Source organism: Panthera leo, chromosome B3 (genome assembly GCF_018350215.1).
Source record: "Panthera leo isolate Ple1 chromosome B3, P.leo_Ple1_pat1.1, whole genome shotgun sequence".
NCBI lineage: Eukaryota > Metazoa > Chordata > Mammalia > Carnivora > Felidae > Panthera > Panthera leo.
Genome location: NC_056684.1, coordinates 51,698,482 through 51,723,663, shown reverse-complemented (window position 1 = coordinate 51,723,663; position 25,182 = coordinate 51,698,482). Strand labels below are relative to the sequence as shown.

The following is a 25,182-nucleotide window of genomic DNA, read 5'->3' as shown; positions in this document are numbered from 1 at the left end:
TGTCTTAAGAGATCATTATCTTTGGGGAAAACTAAAACCATATTTTTGGGAAACAGGTATCCTCTGCTTTTCTTTTTTTCTTTTTTGTTTGTTTTTGTTTCTGTTTTTCATTATGTTCCTTAAGTCTTTATTTATTTTTTTTAATATTAAATTTATTGTCAAATTGGTTTCCATACAACACCCAGTGCTCAACCCAACAGGTGCCCTCCTCAATACCCATCCCCACCCACCCCTCCCTCCCACCAACCATGAACCCTCAGATTGTTCTCAGTTTTTAAGAGTCTCTTATGCTTTGGCTCCCTCCTTCTCAAACCCCCTTTTTTTCCCCCTCCCCCATGGTCTTCTGTTAAGTTTCTCAGGATCCACATTAGAGTGAAAACATATGGTATCTGTCTTTCTCTGTATGACTTATTTCACTTAGCATAACACTCTCCAGTTCCATCCATGTTGCTACAAAAGGCCATATTTCATTCTTTCTCATTGCCAAGTAGTATTCCATTGTGTATATAAACCACAATTTCTTTATCGATTCATCAGTTGATGGACACCTAGGCTCTTTCCATAGTTTGGCTATTGTTGAAAGTGCTGCTATAAACATTGGGGTACAAGTGCCCCTATGCATCAGTACTCCTGTATCCCTTGGGTAAATTCCTAGCAGTGCTATTGCTGGGTCATAGGGTAGGTCTATTTTTAATTTTTTGAGGAACCTCCACACTGTTTTCCAGAGTGGCTGCACCAGTTTGCATTCCCACCAACAGTGCAAGAGGGTTCCCGTTTCTCCACATCCTCTCCAGCATCTATAGTCTCCTGATTTGTTCATTTTAGCCACTCTGACTGGCGTACGGTGGTATCTGAGTGTGGTTTTGATTTGTATTTCCCTGATGAGGAGCGACGTTGAGCATCTTTTCATGTGCCTGTTGGCCATCCGGATGTCTTCTTTAGAGAAGTTCTATTCATGTTTTCTGCCCATTTCTTCACTGGATTATTTGTTTTTTGGGTGTGGAGTTTGGTGAGCTCTTTATAGATTTTGGATACTAGCCCTTTGTCTGATATGTCATTTGCAAATATCTTTTCCCATTCTGTTGGTTGCCTTTTAGTTTTGTTGTTTCCTTTGCAGTGCAGATGCTTTTTATCTTGAGGAAGTCCCAATAGTTCATTTTTGCTTTTAATTCCCTTGACTTTGGAGATGTGTCAAGTAAGAAATTGCTACGGCTGAGGTCAGAGAGGTCTTTTCCTGCTTTCTCCTCTAGGGTTTGGATGGTTTCCTGTCTCACATTCAGGTCCTTTATCCATTTTGAGTTCATTTTTGTGAATGGTGTAAGAAAGTGGTCTAGTTTCATCCTTCTGCATGTTGCTGTCCAGTTCTCCCAGCACCATTTGTTAAAGAGACTCTTTTTTCCATTGGATATTCTTTCCTGCTTTGTCAAAGATTATTTGGCCATATGTTTGTGGGTCCAATTCTGGAGTCTCTATTCTATTCCATTGGTCTATGTGTCTGTTTTTGTGCCAATACCATGCTGTCTTGATGATTACAGCTTTGTACTAGAGGCTAACGTCTGGGATTGTGATGCCTCCTGCTTTGGTCTTCTTCAATATTACTTTGGCTATTTGGGGTCTTTTGTGGTTCCATACAAATTTTAGGATTGCTTATTCTAGCTTCGAGAAGAATGCTGGTGCAATTTTGATTGGGATTGCATTGAATGTGTAGATAGCTTTGGGTAGTATTGACATTTTGCCAATATTTATTCTTCCAATCCATGAGCACGGAATGTTTTTCCATTTCTTTATATCTTCTTTAATTTCCTTCATAAGCTTTCTATAGTTTTCAGAATACAGATCTTTTACATCTTTGGTTAGAGTTACTCCTAGGTATTTTATGCTTCTTGGTACAATTGTGAATGGGATCAGTTTCTTTATTTGTCTTTCGGTTGCTTCATTATTAGTGTATAAGAATGCAACTGATTTCTGTACATTGATTTTGTATCCTGCGACTTTGCTGAATTCATGTGTTCTAGTAGACTTTTGTGGAGTCTATTGGGTTTTCCATGTATAATATCATGTCATCTGCAAAAAATGAAAGCTTGACTTCATCTTTGCCAACTTTGATGCCTTTGATTTCCTCTTGTTGTCTGATTGCTGATGCTAGAACTTCCAACACTATGTTAAACAACAGCGGTGAGAGTGGACACCCCTATCATGTTCCTGATCTCAGGGGGAAGGCTCTCAGTTTTTCCCCATTGAGGATGATAGTAGCTGTGGGCTTTTCATAAATGGCTTTTATGATGTTTAAGTATGTTCCTTTTATCCCAACTTTCTCAAGGGTTTTTATTAAGAAAGGATGGTGAATTTTGTCAAATGCCTTTTCTGCATCGATTGACAGGATCACATGGTTCTTATCTTTTCTTTCATTAATGTGATATATCACACTGATTGATTTGCGAATGTTGAACCAGCCCTGCAGCCCAGGAATGAATCCCACTCGATCATGGTGAATAATTCTTTTTATATGCTGTTGAATTTGATTTGCTAGTATCTTATTGAGAATTTTTGCATCCATATTCATCAGGGATATTGGCCTGTAGTTCTCTTTTTTTTGCTGGGACTCTGGTTTAGGAATCAAAGTAATACTGGCTTCATAGAACCAGTCTGGAAGTTTTCCTTCCTTTTCTATTTTTTGGAACAGCTTGAGAAGGATAGGTATTATCTCTGCTTTAAATGTCTGGTAGAATTCCCCAGGGAAGCCATCTGGTCCTGGACTCTTATTTGTTGGGAGATTTTTGATAACTGATTCAATTTCTTTGCTGGTTATGGGTCTGTTCAAGCTTTCTATTTCTTCCTGTTTGAGTTTTGGAAGCATGTGAGTGTTTAGGAATTTGTCTATTTCTTCCAGGTTGTCCAGTTTGTTGGCATATAATTTTTCCCTGATAATTGCTTGTATTTCTGAGGGATTGGTTGTAATAATTCCATTTTCATTCATGATTTTATCTATTTGGGTCATCTCCCTTTTCTTTTTGAGAAGCCTGGCTAGAGGTTTATCAATTTTGTTTATTTCTTCAAAAAACCAACTCTTGGTTTCATTGATCTGCTCTACAATTTTTTTAGATTCTATATTATTTCTGCTCTGATCTTTATTATTTCTCTTCTTCTGCTGGGTTTGGGGTATCTTTGTTGTTCTGCTTCTATTTCCTTCAGGTGTGCTGTTAGATTTTGTATTTGGGATTTTTCTTGTTTCTTGAGATAGGCCTGGATTGCAATGTATTTTCCTCTCACGACTGCCTTCACTGCATCCCAAAGCATTTGGACTGTTGTATTTTCATTTTCATTTGTTTCCATATATTTTTAAATTTCTTCTCTAATTGCCTGGTTGATGCACTCATTCTTTAGTAGGGTGTTCTTTAACCTCCATGCTTTTGGAGGTTTTCCAGACTTTTTCCTGTGGTTGTTTACAAGCTTCACAGCATTGTGGTCTGAAAGTGTGCATGGTATGATCTCAATTCTTTTATACTTATGAAGGGCTGTTTTGTGACCCAGTATGTGATCTATCTTGGAGAATGTTCCATGTGCACTCGAGAAGAAAGTATATTCTGTTGCTTTGGGATGTGGCGTTCTAAATATATCTGTCAAGTCCATCTGATCCAATGTATCATTCAGGGCCCTTGTTTCTTTATTGATCCTGTGTCTAGATGATCTGTCCATTGTTGTAAGTGGAGTATTAAAGTCACCTGCAATTACCACATTCTTATCAATACGGTTGCTTACATTTGTGATTGTTTTATGTATTTGGGGGTGTGCGTATTCGGTACATAGACATTTATAATTGTTAGCTCTTCATGATGGATAGACCCTGTAATTATTATATAATGCCCTTCTTCATCACTTCTTACAGCCTTTAATTTAAAGTCTAGTTTGTCTGATATAAGTATGGCTACTCCAGCTTTCTTTTGACTTCTAGTAGCATGATAGATAGTTCTCCATCTCCTCACTTTCAATCTGAAGGTGTCCTCAGGTCTAAAGTAAGTCTCTTGTAGACAGCAAATAGATAGGTCTTGGTTTTTTATCCATTCTGATACCCTATGTCTTTTGGTTGGAGCATTTAGTCCATTTACATTCAGTGTTCTTACTGAAAGATGTGGGTTTAGAGTCATTGTGATGTCTGTAGGTTTCATGCTTGTAGTGATGTCTCTGGTACTTTGTCTCACAGGATCCCCCTTAGGATCTCTTGTAGGGCTGGTTTAGTGGTGATGAATTCCTTCAGTTTTAGTTTGTTTGGGAAGACCTTTATCTCTCCTTCCATTCTGAATGACAGACTTGCTGGATAAAGGATTCTCAGCTGCATATTTTTTTCTGTTCATCACATTGAAGATTTCCTGCCATTCTTTTCTGGCCTGCCAAGTTTCAGTAGATAGGTCTGCTACTACTCTTATGTGTCTACCTTTGTAAGTTAAGGCTTTTTATTCCTAGCTGCTTTCAGAATTTTCTCTTAATCCTTGTATTTCGCCAGCTTCACTATGATATATCATGCAGGAGATCAGTTCAAGTTATGTCTAAAGGGAGTTCTCTGTGCTTCTTGGATTTCAATGCCTTTTCCCTTCCCCAGATCAGTGGAGTTCTCAGCTATGATATGTTCAAGTACACCTTCAGCCCCTTTCTCTCTCTTCCTCTTCTGGAATTCGTATTATTCGGATATTGTTCTGTTTGATTGCATCACTTAGTTCTCTAATTCTCCCCTCATACTCATGGATTTTTTTATCTCTCTTTTTCTCAGCTTTCTCTTTTTCCATAATTTTATCTTCTAATTCACCTATTCTTTCCTCTGCCTCTTCAATCCATGCTGTGGTCGCCTCCATTTTATTCTGCACCTCATTTATAGCAGTTTTTAGCTCCTCATGACTATTTCCTAGTCATTTGATCTCTGTAGCAATAGATTCTCTACTGTCCTCTATACTTTTTTCAAGCCCAGCAATTAATTTTATGACTATTATTCTAAATTCTTGTTCTATTATATTGCTTAAATTGTTTTTGATCAATTCGTTAGCTGTCGCTACTTCCTGGAGTTTCTTTTGAGGAGAATTCTTTGTTTTGTCATTTTGGGTAGTCCCTGGGGTGGCTCCAAACTGCAGGGCACTTCCCCTGTACTGTCCAGAGTAACTTGTGTTGGTGGGCGGGGCCACAGTCAGACCCAATGTCTGCCCTGAGCCCACTGCTGGGGCCACAATCAGACTGGTGTGTACCTTATCTTCCCCTCTCCCAGGGGCAGGACTCACTGTGGAGTGGTGTGGCCCCTGTCTGGGCTACTTGCACACTGCCAGGCTTGTGGTGCTGCTTCGATGGGATCTGGCGTATTAGCTGGGGTGAATCCGCAAGGTGCACAGGGGCGGGAGGGGCAGGCTTAGCTCACTTTGCTGTTGGTGGTCTCCTGTGGGAGGGGTCCCTCTTCCGTGGGACTCCTGTCTACGCTTGGCTCCAGAGAGTCTGTTCTCCTAGTCTTCTGGCAGTTTTCTGGGTTATTTAGGCAGATGTGGGTGGAATCTAAGCAATCAGCAGGACGTGGTGAGCCCAGCGTCCTCCTACACTGCCATCTTCCCTAGGTCTCCCTTAAGTCTTTTCTCCTCTGCTTTTCTAACATTCACATTATACCACTTCACTTTTGCAAAAGGCCTACATTAGTACCTGTTTCGCTAACCAAAAGAAATCCACAGAGGATTTTTTTACAGAAAAGCTAAACAGTGTTTAGTGTTTGTGTTCAGTGAGCCATTACAGAGGCAGCACACACCCAGAGCAGCGAGGGTGGCCCCGCCCAGCTCCTTGGCAGGGAACTACGCTGAGCATCTCAGCATCACCCTGCCATACCTCTGAGCTGTGTTTGTGAGCATCTGTGCTTCATCTTGACTTATTTTGTGCCTCCATTAGCAAGATGTGTCCCAAGGCATCAGAAAAGCCTAAGAGAGGTTACTTTTGGGGTCTAGCAATGCTCAAAAACTTTTCCATGTAAATTAATGGTATTTTTTCTTAGCTTTATACCATTTCAGCTTACAAAAGTTTTCATATGAACAATCTGCTTTTGGATAGTGGGGGAAACCTGTACTCAGTATTTTCTCACAGTACCTTTCAAAGTCATAGTCTTCCTAACACTTTATTTTTTTAATGTGTATTTATTTTGAAAGACAGTGAGCACAGGGAAGGGCAGAGAGAGGGGGAGAGAGAGAATCCCAAGCAGGCTTCATGCTGTCAGTGTAGAGCTTGACGTGGGCTCAGCTGTGAGATCATGACCTGAGTGCAAGTCAAGAGTAGGGGCTCCACCAACTGAGTCACCCAGGCACCCCTTCCTGACACTTTATTTATTTATTTAAAAAAAAAATTTTTTTTCCCTTAATGTTTACTTTTGAGAGAAAGAGAGACAGAGTGTGAGTAGGGGAGGGGAAGAGAGAGAGGGAGACACAGAATCCAAAGCAGGCTCCAGGCTCCAGGCCGTCAGCACAGAGCCCAATACGGGTTTCGAACTTACAAACCATGAGATCATGACCTGAGCTGAAGTAGGAGGCTTAATCACCTGAGCCACCCAGGTGCTCCCACTACTTAACATTTTAAATGAAAAAGAATATTCCATCTTTGCCATATGTCAGAATAGATCACCTACTGTGGTTGTTTGTAAGAAATCCACAAATGTACTACACCATCCATATCATTTTATATATTTTAACATCAGTATTTTACAAAATAGAAAATAAATCATGTACAATTCTAATATCATTTCTTAGTATTTCCTGACAGTCCTTTTTCTACATACATACTTTAAAAAAAATACAACTGTAGTAAAACTGAATCCTTATACTCTACCACCACCAAATCCTTGAATTCTGTAGTGTATTCAGTTGACTAAAGAATAGTGTGTCCTCAAGGTCAGGTTTGATGCCCAAAGGGGGTTTATGTCTGGTAAAGAAGATTTTTTAAATTAATTTATTTATTTTGAGAGAGAGAGAGAAAGGCAGAGAGAGAGAGAGAGAGAGGAAAAGAGAGAGAGAATTCCAAGCAGGCTCTGCACTGCTGGCATGGAGTCTGACGTGGGGCTCGAACTCACAAACTATGAGATCGTGACCTGAGCCGAAAGCAAGAACTAGACGCTCAACCGACTGAGCCACTCAGGCACCCCTGGTAAAGAAGATTTTTTAACTTTCATTATTCTATCTAAACAATATATTCTAAGAGAGGAGAAGGAAGGTAAGAGGACAAGGAACTGAATTCAAACTGTAAGTCACTGAAAGCATATCCCAATGTCTTCCCTATCAACTGGGAAATATGAGAGTTAAGACTAAACTAAAAGCACCTTTTTTTATTTTTTATTTTTTTTATTTTATTTTTTTTTTAATTTTTTTTTTTAACGTTTATTTATTTTTGAGACAGAGAGAGACAGAGCATGAACAGGGGAGGGTCAGAGAGAGGGAGACACAGAATCTGAAACAGGCTCCAGGCTCTGAGCCGTCAGCACAGAGCCCGACGCGGGGCTCGAACTCACGCACCGCGAGATCATGACCTGAGCCGAAGTCGGCCGCTCAACCGACTGAGCCACCCAGGCGCCCCAAAGCACCTTTTTTTAAATAAGATTACCCTACCAGCATCTGTAGGAAAAGTCAAAACCATTAAACCTAGACCAGTGCTGAGTCCCAAAGATTATTAGTCTAATACGTACTGTCCTGCCTCTGACAGGTACCATTTTACATACTGTGGTCCAAATGTGGTCTGTAGTAATATTGTCATAAGTTATCAAGACTTATAAGTTCAAGAGTTATCTGCAGATTAAATGCACACCAGCAGGGCACCTGGGTGGGTCAGTTGGTTAAGCGATCGACTTCGGCTCAGGTCACAATCTCACAGTTTGTGAGTTCAAGCCCCGCGTTGGGCTCTGTGCTGACAGCTCAGGGCCCGGAGCCTACTTCAGATTCTGTGTCTCCCCCTCTCTCTACCCCTCTCCTGCTCATGCTCTGTGTCTCTCCCTCAATAATAAATAAACGCTAAAAAAAAATAGTTAAAAAAATGCACACCAGCAAGCGTGAGCTCTGAAATTGGCAATCTAATACAAGTACTTATGGGTATCTGCCCAGCTTACCTGGAATACCACTCTGGATTTCTCTAAAAGGTAAGTTCTCATATTGGCACCAATGATTCGATATCTCTTATCAAAACCAATTTCAATATACTTCCCAAAACGGCTGCTGTTATCATTCCTGGTTGTCTTAGCATTTCCAATGGACTAAGAAGCAAAGGGAAAAATAATATTTTAGAAGTATAGTTCATGACATGACATTTACAGAGTTTGTTCAGGGAGACAAAGGACAGAATAGAACACAACCTTTTATAACTGATTCTTTTAAGAACAGAACCAATTTTGCCCCTGCAGGCACCAGGGTATGCTTTGCCCACTGTGCAACCACACAGATACCCACTAATAGTTCATATCTGTCTTGTTATTCTCACACAAATTCTTTTCAGAAACAGCAAACCTGAGCACAGTGGCTAGGGGATTTTCACACCATTTGTGGTATCAGAACATGCTCATTGAAGTCAACAAGGAAAGAAACGGATGGGAATGGGGGCTGCCAAGGCAAGACCTCGTAGTTATACACTTGGGTTTGGATTTCCTGCAAAACTTGGGCTGTGTAATATAATTAAGCTAGTTAAGACAAATTAATATCTTCATGGAGATGCTATTCCGGTGTTCAGAGCCTCATTAGCTAGAAGTTTCTATCATTTTACCCTGTGACAACAAAGGCCTAGTTGGACTGTTTATTAGCAGAGTATTAATAATTACCCACTCAATTCAAAGCCATTTTCTGAAACCAGACATACTAAAATCTGCCCTTGGAATTTGATAGTTTTCTCTATCTTGCAAAACATCTGCTATAGAATTCAGAGAATGTAACTTTCTGCTAATTTTTTATATAACTTTAAAAATTAAGGTAACATATGTACTACTTTTTTCAATGTTTATTTATTTATTTTGAGAATGGGGAAGAGGGGCAGAGGAAAAGACAGAGAATCTCAGGTAGGCTCCATGCTCAGCATGGAGCCTGACATGGAGCTCAGTCTCACAGCTATGAGGTAATGACCTGAGCCAAGATCATGACCTAAGCCAAAATCAAGAGTCAGATGCTTAACTGACTGAGACACCCAGATGCCCCTCATACGTACTACTTTCTGACTTAGGTAACATGCTTCCATAAAGTTTTGTTTCAAGGCAAAGCAAAAAACAAGTGTAGTAAGAAAAGCAAGTGTTCACATAATGCATATATTAAATGTTTAATAAATAATTTCACATACGATTAATACCATTTACTTGTACAAAGCCTAAGACTATCAGAATTAATATATTAAAGTCGTAGCAGAGAGAAAGGCGTGAAAATGCTCTGGTGTATTAAAAAAGCAATACAAATATAAGTGATGAAAACAGTAATAACATAGCCACAAAAAATCAACACATTAGATTCTCTGATCAAAGAAAGCACATTTTCACTCTGTGAAATACAAGGCAGATACTGTCCTATTTTGCTTTGGCAGTGAGAACACTGCTATATTTCAGATTAACATTTTAAATGGAAAGAGTGATGGAAAGCTATCTTCCAAGCAAAATAAGAGTGAACTAATATAGCCTAAGATAATTTAACAATACATTTACTTAGATATTCCCTTTCTTGATGGCATGAAAAGTACAACAAAAAAAATCTCCATATATTCCAGTTATTTTTATTTTATTTAGAAAAGGAAATTAATGATAAATGCAGGATTTTCTTTCACCACACACGTTTCTTTCACCACTCTGTCACAGAGCAGAGGAAGAAGATGTAGTAATTACAGCAATGGCAGTAATAGCCACCGAGTGTTTACTAGGCACTGTCCCAAGCACCTTTCTGCCACCAACTAAGGAAGCTGGGGAAGGGGGCACCACAGCCACTCCTTCCTCCCTGACTCTATCCCACCTTCCAGATGCCATCTCTCTATCTACTCAGAGTGGGAGTCAGAGCGGCCAAGCTGTCAAAACAGCACTACACTCTATGAGAATCTGCAGTGAGTAGGCCAGGGTTGAAACAGACTCCTCCCCTCTGTCTTTGAGTGAAATGTATTTAAACATAGAGCAAAGAATGGTAGAAGAAGCAAATGAAATACAAGTCTGAAGATCTGGGTATTAGACCAGGCCCTATTACCAACTTGCCAACATTTAATCCTCTGAGGAATGCTAGTGACTCCAAGTGTAAACTGCCTAGGTGAGATGAGCTCCAGGGTCCTTTTCAAAACTAAAACTAGGGGCGCCTGGGTGGCGCAGTTGGTTAAGCGTCCGACTTCAGCCAGGTCACGATCTCGCTGTCTGTGAGTTCGAGCCCCGCGTCGGGCTCTGGGCTGATGGCTCAGAGCCTGGAGCCTGTTTCCGATTCTGTGTCTCCCTCTCTCTGCCCCGCCCCCGTTCATGCTCTGTCTGTCTCTCTCTGTCCCAAAAATAAAAAAAATAAAAAATAAAAAAAAATAAAAAAAAAAATAAAACTATACATGCTAAGCCTTGAACCTGGTAAGGAAAGGTTCTATATACAAACAATACCTTTTGTTCATTCCCTCTAATTGCTCCCTCTGCCTTTTAAGTACTATATTTACAACAGACCCCCTTAATGCTATTTTCATTTCAGTTAGCAAGAAACTTCTAAGGAAAAGTTTTGTGGTCTTGATTGTACTACTGATTTCAGTGAAGTGTTGAGTGAGTTCCTCCTCTTTACGAAAAGCACATAAAAGTCTTCAACTATGGTTATTAAAGATACAAAAGAACTATTAAGATCCAGTATGCCCCAAGAATATTTTCCTGTCCCCATCTTAGGATGAAAATTTCCTAGAGAAAAGGAGGAAAAGAAAACATGAAAAAATGAGCAAAAAAGATTCATTTCTCTGTGCCTCATTTGTATTTTGCCAAAGGAGCCTATGCTGAGGATGAGCTTGCTTTCTAGAGGATAATGTGGAAATCCCCTTAGCCACTGGGCTGTGATGTTAATGTAGGACACTCATTATCCCAGGAGTTTCAGATCACTGGAGACCCAGACATGCCATCCTTGACATCACAGTAAAGGCCTCTGATATAGAGATGCAGTCTTGAGAAGCAGGTTTAAAGTTACAAACTTTCTAGGTCACATACTCAATATTTCATCTGTCTTCCTCCTATGACTGCAAACCCTTTGGTATCATTCTTAAGCCCCAGATTCCACTTTAATCTTTGAAATTGGTATGCCCTCATTTGTAGTTATTGAAAATTAGTTCTCTCTGTGCCAAACTTTCTTAATCCAAATTCCTTTGGAAAAACTACACAATGTAGAAGGGAATAGCTAAGCATAATTTTTTTGTTCAGTCTAGCAAACAAAGTAAATTCTTTCTAAGTACATATTAAAAAGTAGTATTTGTGGCCATTCTACTATCTCTCCTGCTAACACAAGTGAACTATGTATTGTGGAAAAACCAATGTACTATTTTTTGAATGAGAATATAGCAAGGTCATAAAATATGTCAATCAACTTGACATATTCTAGAAGGTTCATTCTGGACTTACATTATTATACGGTCCAGGCCTAGAAAAGGTGGGGTTCCTGGATGCCATCACAACTTAGACTGGGATATTCTAACATTAGGGACTAAGAATGAGCTAAATTATTGCCAAATACAGAGAATTTGTTGTTGTGACCAAAAATAGTCAAACTGATGGTAGGAAGCAAAGCAAAAGCCTGTTGTTTTCTGCCCCAAACCCAAAACATGGCTCTACAGATTATATTTCCCCAATATTAACTGTGGCATCCAGCACTACAGTTGGCATCTGTAGCTTAAATTCTTTAGAAATCTTAATATTTGCTTAAATTCTCTACTACTCTTTTTGGCATAAACCTCTGTTTCCCCCAGTCTGTGCCACTTCAGAAAGCTTCTCCAGTTCTCTTTCCTCAGTGCACTTATCCCAGGCAGCCCCATAACTTCCCCAGCATATCCTGTCCTCTCAATCCCAAGAACAGAAGTTCCGCTGCTCTGGAGGACAGCCCTGTGGGCAAGGGGTCACAGCACTCTGTTCTGAAGTGTCACACATGGCACTGCAAACCAGGCACAATTACCTCTGGACTGATTATTGCAAAAACCACTTGTACCACAGGTGCACCAGGCCAGTTCTAAACTCCGTCTGTGTTTGGGTGACAAATAAGGCTTGACAAAGGAAAAAAACAGGAATAAACAATGCTGACTTGAATTCTCAATGAGAAAGGTTTGTTCCTCCCTGTCTAAAATAATTTCTCTCCATTATTAATGAGAAATACTTTTCTCCATTTAATGGAACTACTTGCAAAAATGTTTGACTTTCTTAAAATCGTATTAATAGAGAATTCTCTAACTACAAATCCTGGAATATTCAAATTCTCACACAAACAGGTCCACTTTCTTTGGAATGAGCATTTCCACTCTGTATACATATTTCACCTTTGAAAGGACATCCTTTTGTAGTTGTCCTTTCTCAGGAATTTATTAAATTGTACTGAATTTCTTTTTCTAGCCTACAGCTTTGTGATATGCTCGACAAAAACAAGAAGAAAAATGTTCATAAGATCATGACTTAAGCTTATAGTTAAAATCTGGGGGAAAAATATAGAAAAGGCTAACAGGTTGTACTAAGTATAGAAAATGAAATGTGGGCAAAGGGATGATAAAATTCTTCATGCTTGAGCATGGAGAATCCTATGAACTCAGAATTAGAGGGAAATGAGGAACACACTTCTACTACAAGGAACAATAGATAGGAGTCAAATAACTAGGAGAATAGAAATTTTGAAAATGAAATACCACTACCAGCTATTTAGAGGCAACAATTCAAAGGTAGGTTAAGAGTGCAGGATTATGGAATAAAGTAAATGCCTCCATAGCTGGGCTTTACTCAAATGTCTACCTTACTGACTTTTTGCTTTTCTGAGGTCTCTTCTTACTAATATGTGGAAAAGTATTTTCCTACTTTTAGTGGCCAGGACATCCTCAACTTTCTTACATGTGCTGTTTCAATTTTTGGGGCATGTTTCTTAAGAAAATATAGTAACAAGGTCAAGGCTGCTGCTGTCTTACCTCCATAATGGGGTTGGAGGCCAAGACCTTTTCCTCAACATTGGCTTCACTGGCAGAACCACTTACAGTTGCAAAGTATCGCATGGCATACTTAGCTGAAACTGTTTTTCCTGCCCCAGACTCTCCACTTACGATGATGGACTGATTTCGTTCATCTCTGTAAAACAAAGAAGAGTAACTGTCAGTGCTGCCCACTCCTGAATGTTATTAACATTATTTCCTCTGTGCTCTCATCAAAGAGCCATGGTGAATTTCTCCTGGTTCATATGTCCAGCAATGTGGGAAGGAACATAAGAATGATATTTCCTAATAAAAGTAACTACTTACAGGGGCATCTGGGTGGCTCAGTCAGTTAACAATTTGACTCTTGATTTTGGCTCAGGTCACTATCTCACAGGTTTGTGAGTTTGAGCCCCACAATGGGCTCTGTGCTAACAGTGCAGAGCCTGCTTGGGATTCTCTCTCTCTCTCTCTCTCTCTCTCTCTCTCTCTGACCTTCCCGTACACACATGTGCATTCTATCTATAAATAAATAAATAAATAAATAAATAAATAAATAAATAAATAAACTTAAAAAAAATAACTACTCATAAACTAGTAATGAACAGAGAGGGGGAAGAAGATATAAAACATCGAATCAGAGAACATCACATCTGAGGTGAACCTGTAATAGAGGGTCTCTGAATTTTTTGTGTGTACATGTCTCAAACACATTATTTAATTTCTGGATAATAATTCTAGTATACTACAATACTGTTGTCAATCACCTCAGAAGAGAAAGGAGCCACAGCAAAGGAATTTAAAAGAAAATCCTATTAAAATTATAAATTGTCTAGTAGTTAACAGTCCTTAAAGTAATATCTCCCACGAACTCCAGCTTCTGCTGAAAGTGTCCTCATTAGTAGAGAAGAAATGCTTCATTTATTTGTTGGTGATTTGTTCAAATATGTCAGAACTCAAAAATTACTATTACCTCTTTAATTCACCCACACAATGACTCAAAAACTCTGATATACTTGCTCATAAGACTATCATTTCTTTGAGGATAAAGACCTAGATCATCTTTATCTTTAATATCCAGCACCTAATCCAGAGCCCAACACATCACAGAAACTCAATAAATGTGTATTGATTATAAGTAAATAAAACCTCAATGAGCAACCTAGCCTAAGAATAATTCTGTTTAGACTACAATTTCTACTAGGACAGAAGTAGGAAACTTGTACTTCCTAAGATGGAACCTGCAATCAGCTTTTTATCAAGATAACAGAACAAGTACATAAAGGTGGTATCATTTGTGCCCTTAATTTGCAAAGAGACAGGATCAGAATGATATCAAAGATTTTTAGTGGGACTATCCTACAAGGCCACAAGATGGGGAGGTTATTCTACTATAGAAGATGATCTTTTTATCTTTAAAAGGAGACTTATTTATCCAACAAATACACCTACTACACCTATCAAACACCTACTACATGCCAAACATTGTGCTAAATACTAGGGATACAAATTAAATAAGCTGGGATCCGTGTCCTCAGTGGTGAATGGTCTAACAGGAATGAGAGACCTAGTAATTCAAGATTATAATACTCATGATGGGGCATTGAAAGGAGGAAGAGGTGATCAGGAAAGGCTCCCTAGAGAAGATACAAGAACAAGGTCTAGAATGATAACTAGGAAAAAGCAAGGGATGAGGAAGTTAGAAAGGAAACATACCAGGGAAAAGAGACAACAAAATAAAAGCTCAGAAGCATGAGAAGTTATAATTATAATTATGAGAAGTTATAATTCGATTTGGCTGGAACATGGAGTTATGACAGATAAGGTTGCAGAAATGACCAAGAACATGATCACAAAGTTCTTACATGAGAGGTTAAGGAATCTGAAGTTTACCTAAAAATGATGGAGTGCCATTATAGGGTTTTACACAGAAAATAACACAATCTAATTAGTAAAAATCACTCTGGCAGCAATATGGACTATGGGCAGCAGGGTGTCCAGATGTAAAATTATGGAAGTGTGAATAAAGGCTGTGGTGGTCCTGACTGAGAGAGGTAGATGGGTTTCAGAGACACCAAAGTGATAGCATCGACAGTACTTGGCAATAAATTTTCAAAGTAGAAATTTAGGACTTTTCTGAGGAAAAGTTTCTTTTTCTTTTGAGAAATGAGGCTAACTGTCTTATTTTATAGACCTTGAAAAATACAGTAGGAGTACGCAGTTCAGGCCTGAGTATGCACACTTACATCACATTACCAGGACAGATAGCAGCCTATTCCTAACACCCAGACTCCCATATTGTGGGGAAGATCAGGAGGATCAAGGTGACACACTAAGGAATGTTTAATTTGTATAGTACAAGCTTGCATGTAATCCCCATTTTTATGACACATCATGGAATCTCATACTCATCATCTCATCATCTTTCTTTTTATCTGAATTTACAGATGGAACTGAATACTCCCATTGCCTCTGTTGATTCATGGCTGATTTCAAAATAAATCATCTAATAAAACAGTTCTCATTTTGGTGCCAGTGCACTTTCTTTTAGTCATTTAAAATGTCCCCAGAATTCACCTTTTTTCGATACATTAATCAAGGCATAGTATCAATAGTTTTTGGATTCCCTTCTACAATATGAGTGGAAAAATTATCTCTTTGTAATTTCTGCATGATCAGTTCTGTCACTGTGCCTGTGTGACAGCACTCCTTCCAAGAGCAAACAAGGTGAGGAGGCTTCCACAAGTCTGACGTAATTATTAATGGGAACTGCTATTCTAAACTGTACTGCATTTAAAAGGCTACTTCAAGTCTTAATATCAAAATGTTATATCAAAAATCTAAAAGTTCATGTGAAATAGCCCTTTCCTATAATCTGGGGAAAAAGAAAAATATTAAAGATGATAAGATCAAAAACTATTCAAATGAACAGAGATTTGGACAAATATATACATATATGCACTGATACAAAGCACATGCCATATACATTTTCTTTTCCAGGATATAGGATCCTGGATCCATATGATCAATAGTTTTTAAAAATTTTTAAGGGATTTTATTATTTCTTTTATATTTCCCTGACTTTTTGGCAGGCTTCCCTTTTTTACCAAGGTTAGTAGAGCATTCCAATATATAAATAAGCACTACTCTTTCATTATATAAGCTCCTTTGCATCCAGGTTCTAATTTTAGATCTGTCATTTACCAGGTACATAGCTTAGAACAATTGCATGACCTCTATGGGTCACAGTTGTCTCATCTTTAAGATTAAATAGTACCCAAAGTCCTTCTCAAATTCTCAAGTACTATAATCTAAAAGTCTAACTCTGGAGTGGACTTTTCAAATCTTGGGTGGTCTATAGCCTGCACTCTAAGCCAAGGTAAACTCTTAGGACCCAGAATAGTTGGGAAAGGACAGGCCTATAGACACTCAGATGGTCTTGAGTGGCCATATGTGAAATGAGCAACATTTCTTTTCTGAAGGATCCCTGGATTTAAGATGGCCAAAATCAAAAAAGGGCTACAAAGAGGAAAAATGTAAAATAATCAATTCACCTGCTTTTATTATTTATAAATGTTTATTTATTTATTTATTTTGAGAGAGAAAGAGTGCAAGTGCAGGAGAGGCAGAGAGATGGAGAGAGAGAATCCCAAGCAGTTTCCATCCTGCCAGTGTGGAGCCCAACGTGGGGCTCAATCTCACAAAACCATGAGATCATGACCTGAGCCGAAATCAAGAGTTAGACATTCGACCAACTGACCTACCCGGGCAACACAATTAAATGCTTTTAAATTAAACACAGGAAGAAGAAGTTTGTAGGTACAATAAAGTTTTTAAAATGTTTTTCAGTTCTATGTGGCCATACGAAGAAATGCCCAAAAGATAGAACAAGAGCGAGACAGGAAGAAGTGGGGAGCCAAGCAGAGACACAGATGAGAGAAGGTTAACACATAATAAAGACACACAAAAGGAAAAACAGGAAAAGTATGACAGAGATGAGGAGAAAACAGAGAAAACCATCAGGGACAAATATTTTATGGTTCACGCTTGCTTAGACCATGCACAAAAATAAATGCAAAATGGATTAAAGACCTAAAACCTTAATTCCTAGAAGAAAACATAGGCAGTAAGGTCTTTGACAGCAGCTGTAGAAAACATTTTTCTAGATATGTCTGTCTCCTTTGGTAGGGGAAACAAAAGCAAAATGAAACTATTTTTTTAATGTGTATTTATTTATTTTGAGAGAAAGAGAGAGTGCCTGTGCAAGTGGGACAGGGGCAGAGAGAAAAACCCAAGCAGGCTCTGCACTAACAGCGCATAGCCCAATGTGGGGCTCATGAACTGTGAGATCATGATCTGAGCTGAAATCAAGAGTCAGAGGCTTAACCGACTGTGCCATCAAGGTGCCCTAAACTATTTTTATTAATCAAAATAAAAAGCTTTTGCACAATAAAACAAAAAAGGCAACCTACTGAATAAGAGAAGAGATTTGCAAATGACATATCCAATAAGGGGGTTAACAGCCAAATTATTTAAAGAACTTATACAACTCAATACCAAAAACCCCCAAATAATCCAATTTAAAAATAGGCAGAAGCCATGAATAGACATTTTTCTAAAAAAGACATAGAGATGGCAAACAGACACATGAAAAGATGCTCGTCATCAGTCATCATCAGGGAAATGCAAATCAAAACTACAATGAGATATCACTTCACACCTGTCAGATGGCTAAAAGCAAAAAGATAAGAAACAACAAATGTTGGCAAAGATGTGGAGAAAAAGGAACCTGCATGCACTGTTGGTGGGAAGCAAGCTGGTGAAGTCACTGTGAAAGACAGTATGGAGGTTCCTTAAAAATTTTTAAATAGAATCACCCTATCTATGATCCAGTAATTTCACTACTAGATATTTAGCCAAAAACAAAAAAAAAAAAACAAAAAAAAAAAACCACGAAAACACTAATTTGAAAATATAGATAGATAGAGATAGAGATACTCCTATGTTTACTACAGCATTATTTACAATAGCCAATATATGGAAGCAACCCAAGTATCCATCCATAGATAAATGGATAAAGATGTGGTATATTTACACAATGGAATGTTACTCAGCCATAAAAAAGACTGAGGTCTTACCATGTGCAACAATATGGATGGACCTAGAAGATATTATGCTAAGTGAAATAAGTCAGTCAGAGAAAGACAAATACCATAATGTCATTCACATGTGGAATTTAAGAAACAATAAATGAGCAAAGGAAAAAAGCCAAAAGAAAACAGATTTTTAAATACAGAGAACAAATTGGTGGTTGCCAGAGGGGAGGTGGGTGGGAGGATGAGTGAAATAGGTGAAGGGGATTAAGAGTCCACTGATCGTGATGAAAACTGAATAATGCATAGAATTACTGAATCATTATATTGTAAACGTGAAACTAGTATAACACTGTGTTAATTATACTTGAATAAAATAAATAAATAATTTTTAAAAATTTATGGTTCAAGGTGAATATCATAGTCTACCCTTTTCCATTCATTTGAGCTGTCAGCTTTAAATAGTTATATATGTGTAAATAATAATTTATAGTTCTTTGAAATTTTGACTATCTGTTCAGTCAGTATTTATAATGCTCCAAGTACTCTTGTCCTTATATTACAAGAACCTTCTTTCTACTTTTAGGATATAGATATCACTTCAAAAGCCAGACAAAACCAAGTTAAAGAACAGAGATTCTCCACTCTTCATCAAGGACAGATCAATCTGGACCATCTTAAGGCTGCATGAACCAAAGATTTATGATTTCCGGCTTGGCGAGTTCTCTCAAGGGCCTCTACAGTAATACCAAATACCTGGGTACTGGGTGTCTTGGAGATAAGCTCTTCTGACCTGTTTTATCAATGGTGGTTGTAGGGGCTCTAATGTGAACTAAAAGCCCCCACCTAAAAACACTGTTTCATTCATTTATTTAAAAAACATTTAATGAGCAGCCATAATGTGCCAATCATTTTATGAAGATAAAAGACTCTGGGGTCATTGTTTATTGAGAGAGAATTGTACTTATTGAAAGTATAGTTAAAATATAGGGAAGTAATTGCTAGAAAAGAGGTCTATCCAGGAGAATATGAAACAAGGGAAGAAGGATACGAAATTGGTGGCAGATGTAAGAAGATGACGTCAGGAAATACTTTCTTGAAAAGGTGATGCCTTAATTGACTTTTACATGATTAGGAAAAACTATGTTGTATAGGAACAAGGCAATGGGAATTAAATTATATAGAGACACCTGAAATCTCAGGGGAAAAATTATTCAAGAATAGAATAGCCACTCTGGGTTAATGAAAGAGAAGAGTTACATCGTAGTCCATTTTCCTTCTTTGGTTTTCAGTATCTATATCTATCTAGTCTTTATATCTGTATCTATTTGGTCACCCCAACCTTTTCTTGTATCTATTAAGTTTTCATTTTATATCAGGTGTATTCTTTTATAGATTTTCCTTCTGAACTTTACCCTTTAAAAAATGTAATCTCTCTAGTTCATCATGGTCATATTGAATACTATTCATATCTTCTAAGACCATCAACCTCTTCTCTGCAAATTTAATGAGCATACTTTTCATTCACATCCTGGTCATTCATGACTCAACTAAGTAATGCCAACCTCAGACCTGACTCATGCGGAACACAACTTAATATATCCACCCATGTTGATGTTGACTCTCTGATAGCCATCCACTGGGTGTTGCCATTTACCTTAGGTAAGTGTACAAGCACCTGCATCTAATTTTTAGCTTATAAGTGAACATGTTTGCATTAAACAAAATCTAGAGCTTTACTTTTTTGCAGGCAATCAATCTAATTGTTTCTTATTTAATCACTTGTTAAAAAGAGAAAATATTAAGTTCACGTGATATAAGGCTTTCTTCCAAAGCCATGTTTTTTACTGTGATGACTTAAAGATGTGGCTTCAGCCAGCATTACATTGATTCTAAAACCAGACATAGACCCCAGTAAAAAGGAGAACTACAGACCAATTTCCCTGATGAACATGGATGTAAAAATTTTCAACAAGATACTAGCAAACCAAATCCAACAATACATTAAAAGAATTATTCACATTCAAGTGGGGTTTATTCCTGGGATGCAGGCTTGGTTCAATATCTGCAAATCAATCAATGTGACAGATCACATTAATAAAAGAAAGGATAAGAACCACAAGATCCTCTCAATAGATGCAGAGAAAGCATTTGACAAAATACAGCATCCTTTCTTGATAAAAACCTCCAAGTAAGTAGGGATAGAGGGAACATACCTCAAGATCATAAAGGACATATACAAAAGACTCACAGCTAATATCATCCTCAATGGGGAAAAACTGAGAGCTTTCCCCCTAAGCTCAAAAACACAACAGGGAAGGGGTGCCTGGGTGGCTCAGTCAGTTAAGCATCCGACTTTGGCTCAGGTCATGATCTCACGGCTCATGAGTTCGAGCCCCACATTGGGCTCTGTGCTGACAGCTCAGAGCCTGGAGCCTAGTTTGAATCCTGTGCCTCCCTCTCTTTCTGCCCCTCCTCTGCTGGTGCGCTCTCTCTCTCCCTCTCTCTCAAAGATAAATAAGCAATAAAAAATTTAAAAATTAAAAATTAAACAAACAAACAAAAAAGAACGCAACCAAAATGTCCACTCTCACCACTGGTGTTCAACATAGTGTTGGAAGTCCTAGCCTCAACAATCAGACAACACAAAGAAATAAAAGACATCCAAACCGGCAAGGAAGAAGTAAAATTTTCACTCTTCGCAGATGATATGATACTCTATGTGGAAAACCCAAGACTCCACCAAAAAACTCCTAGAACTGATAATATGAATTCAGCAAAATCACAGGATATAAAATCAACATACAGCTATCATTTGCATTTCTATACACCAATAATGAAGCACTAGAAAGAGAAATCAAGGAATCGATCCCATTTACAACTGCACCAAAACCCATAAAATACCTAGGAATAAAACTAACCAAAGAGGTCAAAGATCTGTATGCTAAAAACTATAGAAAACTTATGAAAGAAACTGAAGAAGACACAAAGAAATGAAAAAAACATTCCATGTTCATTGATTGGGAGAATAAGTATTGTTAAAATGTTGATACTATTCAAAGCAATCTACACATTCAATGTAATCCCTGTCAAAATAACACCAGCATTCTTCACAGAGCTAGAACAAACAATTCTAAAATTTGTATGGACCAGAAAAGACCCTAAGTAGCCAAAATAATGTTGAAAAAGAAAACCAAAGCTGGAGGCATCACAATTCTGGACTTCAAGCTGTATTACAAAGTTGTAATCATCAAGACAGTATAGTAGTCACACAAAAACAGATCAATGGAACTGAACAGATAACCCAGAAATGGACCCACAAATGTATGGCCAACTAATCTTCGACAAAGCAGGAAAGAATATCCAATGGAAAAAAGACAGTCTCTTTAGCAAATGGTGCTGGGAAAACTGGACAGTGACATGCAGAAGAATGAACCAGGACCCCTTCCTTACACCATACACAAAAATAAACTCAAAATGGATGAAAGACCCAAGTGTAAGACAGGAAACCATCAAAATCCTATAGAAGAAAATAGGCAGCAACCAGTTTGATCTTGGCCACAGCAACTTCTTACTAGACAAATGCCCCAAGGCAAAGGAAACAAATGCAAAAATAAACTATTGGGCACCTTGAGTGGCTTGGTTGAGCATCTGACTCTTGGTTTTGGCTCAGGTCATGATCTCACGGTTTGTGAGTTTCAGCCCTAAATCGGGCTCCATGCTGGCAACACGGGGCCTGCTTGGGATTCATTCTCTCTCTCTCTCTCTCTCTCTCTCTCTCTCTCTCTCGCTCTCTCTCCCCTTCCCCTGCTTGCACAATCAATCAATCTATCAATAGAATGTGCCGGCACACTGGTGAAAGCTGTGCTTTAGAGAGGCAGAGAGACTATTAAGGTCATTCAATTCCTGAGAAACCGGTCACACTGCTATCAGATTCTCTCATGTCAAACTGAATTCTCTGTTCCATCACTACAGAGCCTTAATATAGAGGTGCCTTAACAGAAATAGCCAGTTATATATATTTATAACTTTTATAGACTCATACTTACTGTATTTTAATGCTTCTACAACTTTATGGGGCAGCTAGTACCCACTAAGTGCCAAATTCTTCAAGAATCCTGAAGAACAGTCATATACAAGGAGCTGAGGTAGTCTCAAAGTAAAACTTGAGTGGGATCATGAAGAATACATAAAAATCGGGCAGAAACAGGAGCATGGAGAAGGAAATTCTAAGCTGAATAAAACATGCAAAATTTATGTATGCAATGTTAATTTGAGGGAGTAGATGTACTAGAATAGGGGAGTGTAGTTGAAAATAAGAAAATGACAAAGAAGAAAGGTTTTGGAGTCTCAAAGCTAGAACCAAATACCAGCTCCTAGATTCTATTTATTAGACTGACAGCCTGAACAAGTTATTTTCCTCAGTTTCCTCACCTGTAAGGCAGGGGTGATGATGTCTGCTCCCATGCTTGCACAGCAGACATCTAAACCTGGTAGCTCTTAATACAAGTTAATCTACCTTTATATATCATACCTAAAGTTCCTTATCAGGTAGCATATATTACTTCAAGTCTATTTGCATAAACAGAATACTTGGTACCACAGGGCAGCAGAGTCACAGTTGGTAACAGGAGAGATTTTATAATCTATAATAGCAGGCCGATGGAACTCAGGACAGAGAAGCCTTCAGAAAAACTGCCTAGGGGCCCCTGGGTGGCTCAATCAGTTAAGCGTCCAACTTCAGCTCAGGTCATGATCTCACAGTTCGTGGGTTTGAGCCCCATGTCGGGCTCTGTACTGACAGCTCACAGTCTGGAGCCTACTTCAGATTCTGTGTCTCCCTCTCTCTCTGCCCCTTCCCAATCTTACTCTGTCTCTCTCCATCTCTCAAAAATAAATAAACGTTGAAAAAAAATATTAAAAAGAAAAAGTGCCTAGCCAAATGAAAGAAGGAGCCACCCTAGGAAAAGGCCTAGCAATAAATAATCAAGAGTAATAGGGGCGCCTGGGTTGGTTGAGCTCCGTTGGTTGAGTGTCTGACTCCTGATTTCAGTTCAAGTCATGATCCCAGGGTCATGGGATCAAGTCCCATGACAGGCTATGAGCTGAACGTAAAGCCTGCTTAAGATTTTCTCTCTCTCCCTCTACCATTCTCCCCTGCTTGCACACACTCTCTCTAAAAAATAAAAATAAAAAAAATAATTAAAAAAAACAATTAACAAAAAAAGGGGGGCGGTGCCTGGGTGGCTCAGTTGGTTAAGCATCTGACTCTTGATTTCGGCTCAGGTTGCATTTCATGGTCATGAGATCAAGCCCCAAGTTGGGGTCCACAATGGGCATGGAGCCTGCTTGGGATTCCCTCCCCCCAACCCCTCTCTCTTCCCCTTCCTTGCTTGTACACACATGCACACACATGCGCTCGCTCTCTCTCTCTCTCTCAAAAACTAAAAATACATTTAAAAAAAATTTTTTTTAAAGAATATAACCAGATGAGAGGCTAAAGTGAATGAAAAGAGAATATAGACCTAAGACTTCATAATGATGAGGACTGATGATAGTAACAGCCTATACTTAAATACTTATTAAATTTTTTAACTGAAGTATAGTTGACATAGAATGTTACATTAGTTTCAGGTGTACAACACAGTGATTCATTAAGTCTCTATGTTATGCTATTCAAAGTGCTTTTATGTTTATCATCTAATATACTTTTTACCTTTGAAGTAAGCACAACAGGTATTTTTTTTTTTCCTTATTGGGGAAAATAACACAGAGAGGTTAGATGGTTTATCCAAGTTTAGAACAGAGCTCTATGAATGTCACATACCACACCTCCTGGTTTCCAAGAAGAAAGTCTATACCATGCTCCTTCTGCTTTACTACACAACTCCTTACCATAGTCTGCTCTCTACTAGGAAGAGCAAAATGCTTATGTATTAGCCTCCAAGAAACAAAAAGGTAACAAACGCATACCACAGAATACTACATAAGTGTCAAGGTAAACCATCCAGTGAAATTGCTCCATTTTATAGGTAATAAAACTGAGACTAAGGCAGATGAGGAGATTTAACCTTACATGGTTATTTATTGATGCATGTCTGATTAGTACAGAGCTCTTTTTCACTATACCAAGGTTATGCATATAAACTAATTTATGTTAAGAAAACCCAGGGTTGCCTGGGTGGCTCAGTCGGTTAAATTTCTGACCTCAGTCCAGGACTTTATGAACTCGGTTTGTGAGTTTGAGCCCTGAATTTGGCTTTGTTGCTCACAAGTGCAAAACCTGCTTTGGATCCTCTGTTTCTTGCTCTTTCTGCCTCTGACTAGGCCCCCCTCCCCACCCCTGCCGTGCATGCACACTCTTTCTCTCTCAAAATATTTTTTAAAAAAAAGAAAACCTATAAATGAAACTTAGTCAAAAAAGTTTATTTACCTTTTACAATGGAAAGAAAATAAACCAAATTAATCAATATTGCCTGATTTTAAGGAAATAAAAGAAAAAAAATTATGTGTTAAGGAAAATTTACTGTCATTTAGTTACCAAAGAGCAATCAGTGCCAGCAAGAGAAAAGACTGGCAAGAATGGGAAACAAGAACATGAGAAGAAAAACAGACAGAGCAGCCCACTGACACTTGCACATCTCCTCTGTGAGTCAAAGGGACTATTAAAAGTAAGAGGCTAGACTATGAAGGTATTCTATGAGGGCACTGCTCTCTATAAAAGCTTAGAAAGGAGTCCTGAGGCAAGGATCCTGGTTATTGCTATTGTCATTGGACATATGCCTACTGGGGAAGAATCATTTGTATCAGTTTTGTTTTGAGAATAGATACCTAAAATGAAACTCCAACCCTTCCTCCTCCCTCCCTTCCACCCCACATACAAAACCTGCTCTTCCTTCAATCTCCTCCATCTCAGTAAATGGCAACTTCCACTTTCCGGTGCTCAGACCAAATACCTTGCCTCCATCCGTGACTC

The 25,182-nt window shown here is 38.5% G+C and overlaps 1 protein-coding gene across 7 annotated transcripts in view; it reads right to left on the bottom strand.

The window, feature by feature from the left end:
* The window catches only part of MYO5A (myosin VA), a 198,693-nt gene that overhangs the window by 98,625 nt on the left and 74,886 nt on the right, over positions 1–25,182 (bottom strand). For 6 of the 7 annotated variants that reach the window (XM_042941987.1, XM_042941991.1, XM_042941992.1 and 3 more), the window contains exons 5-6: positions 13,114–13,270; positions 8,105–8,248 (exon numbers count right to left, since the gene is read on the bottom strand). In XM_042941987.1, the coding sequence (XP_042797921.1) occupies positions 8,105–8,248; positions 13,114–13,270 (301 nt within the window). The remainder of the gene's footprint in view (positions 1–8,104; positions 8,249–13,113; positions 13,271–25,182) is intronic. The other variant, XM_042941993.1, reaches the window with a different exon arrangement.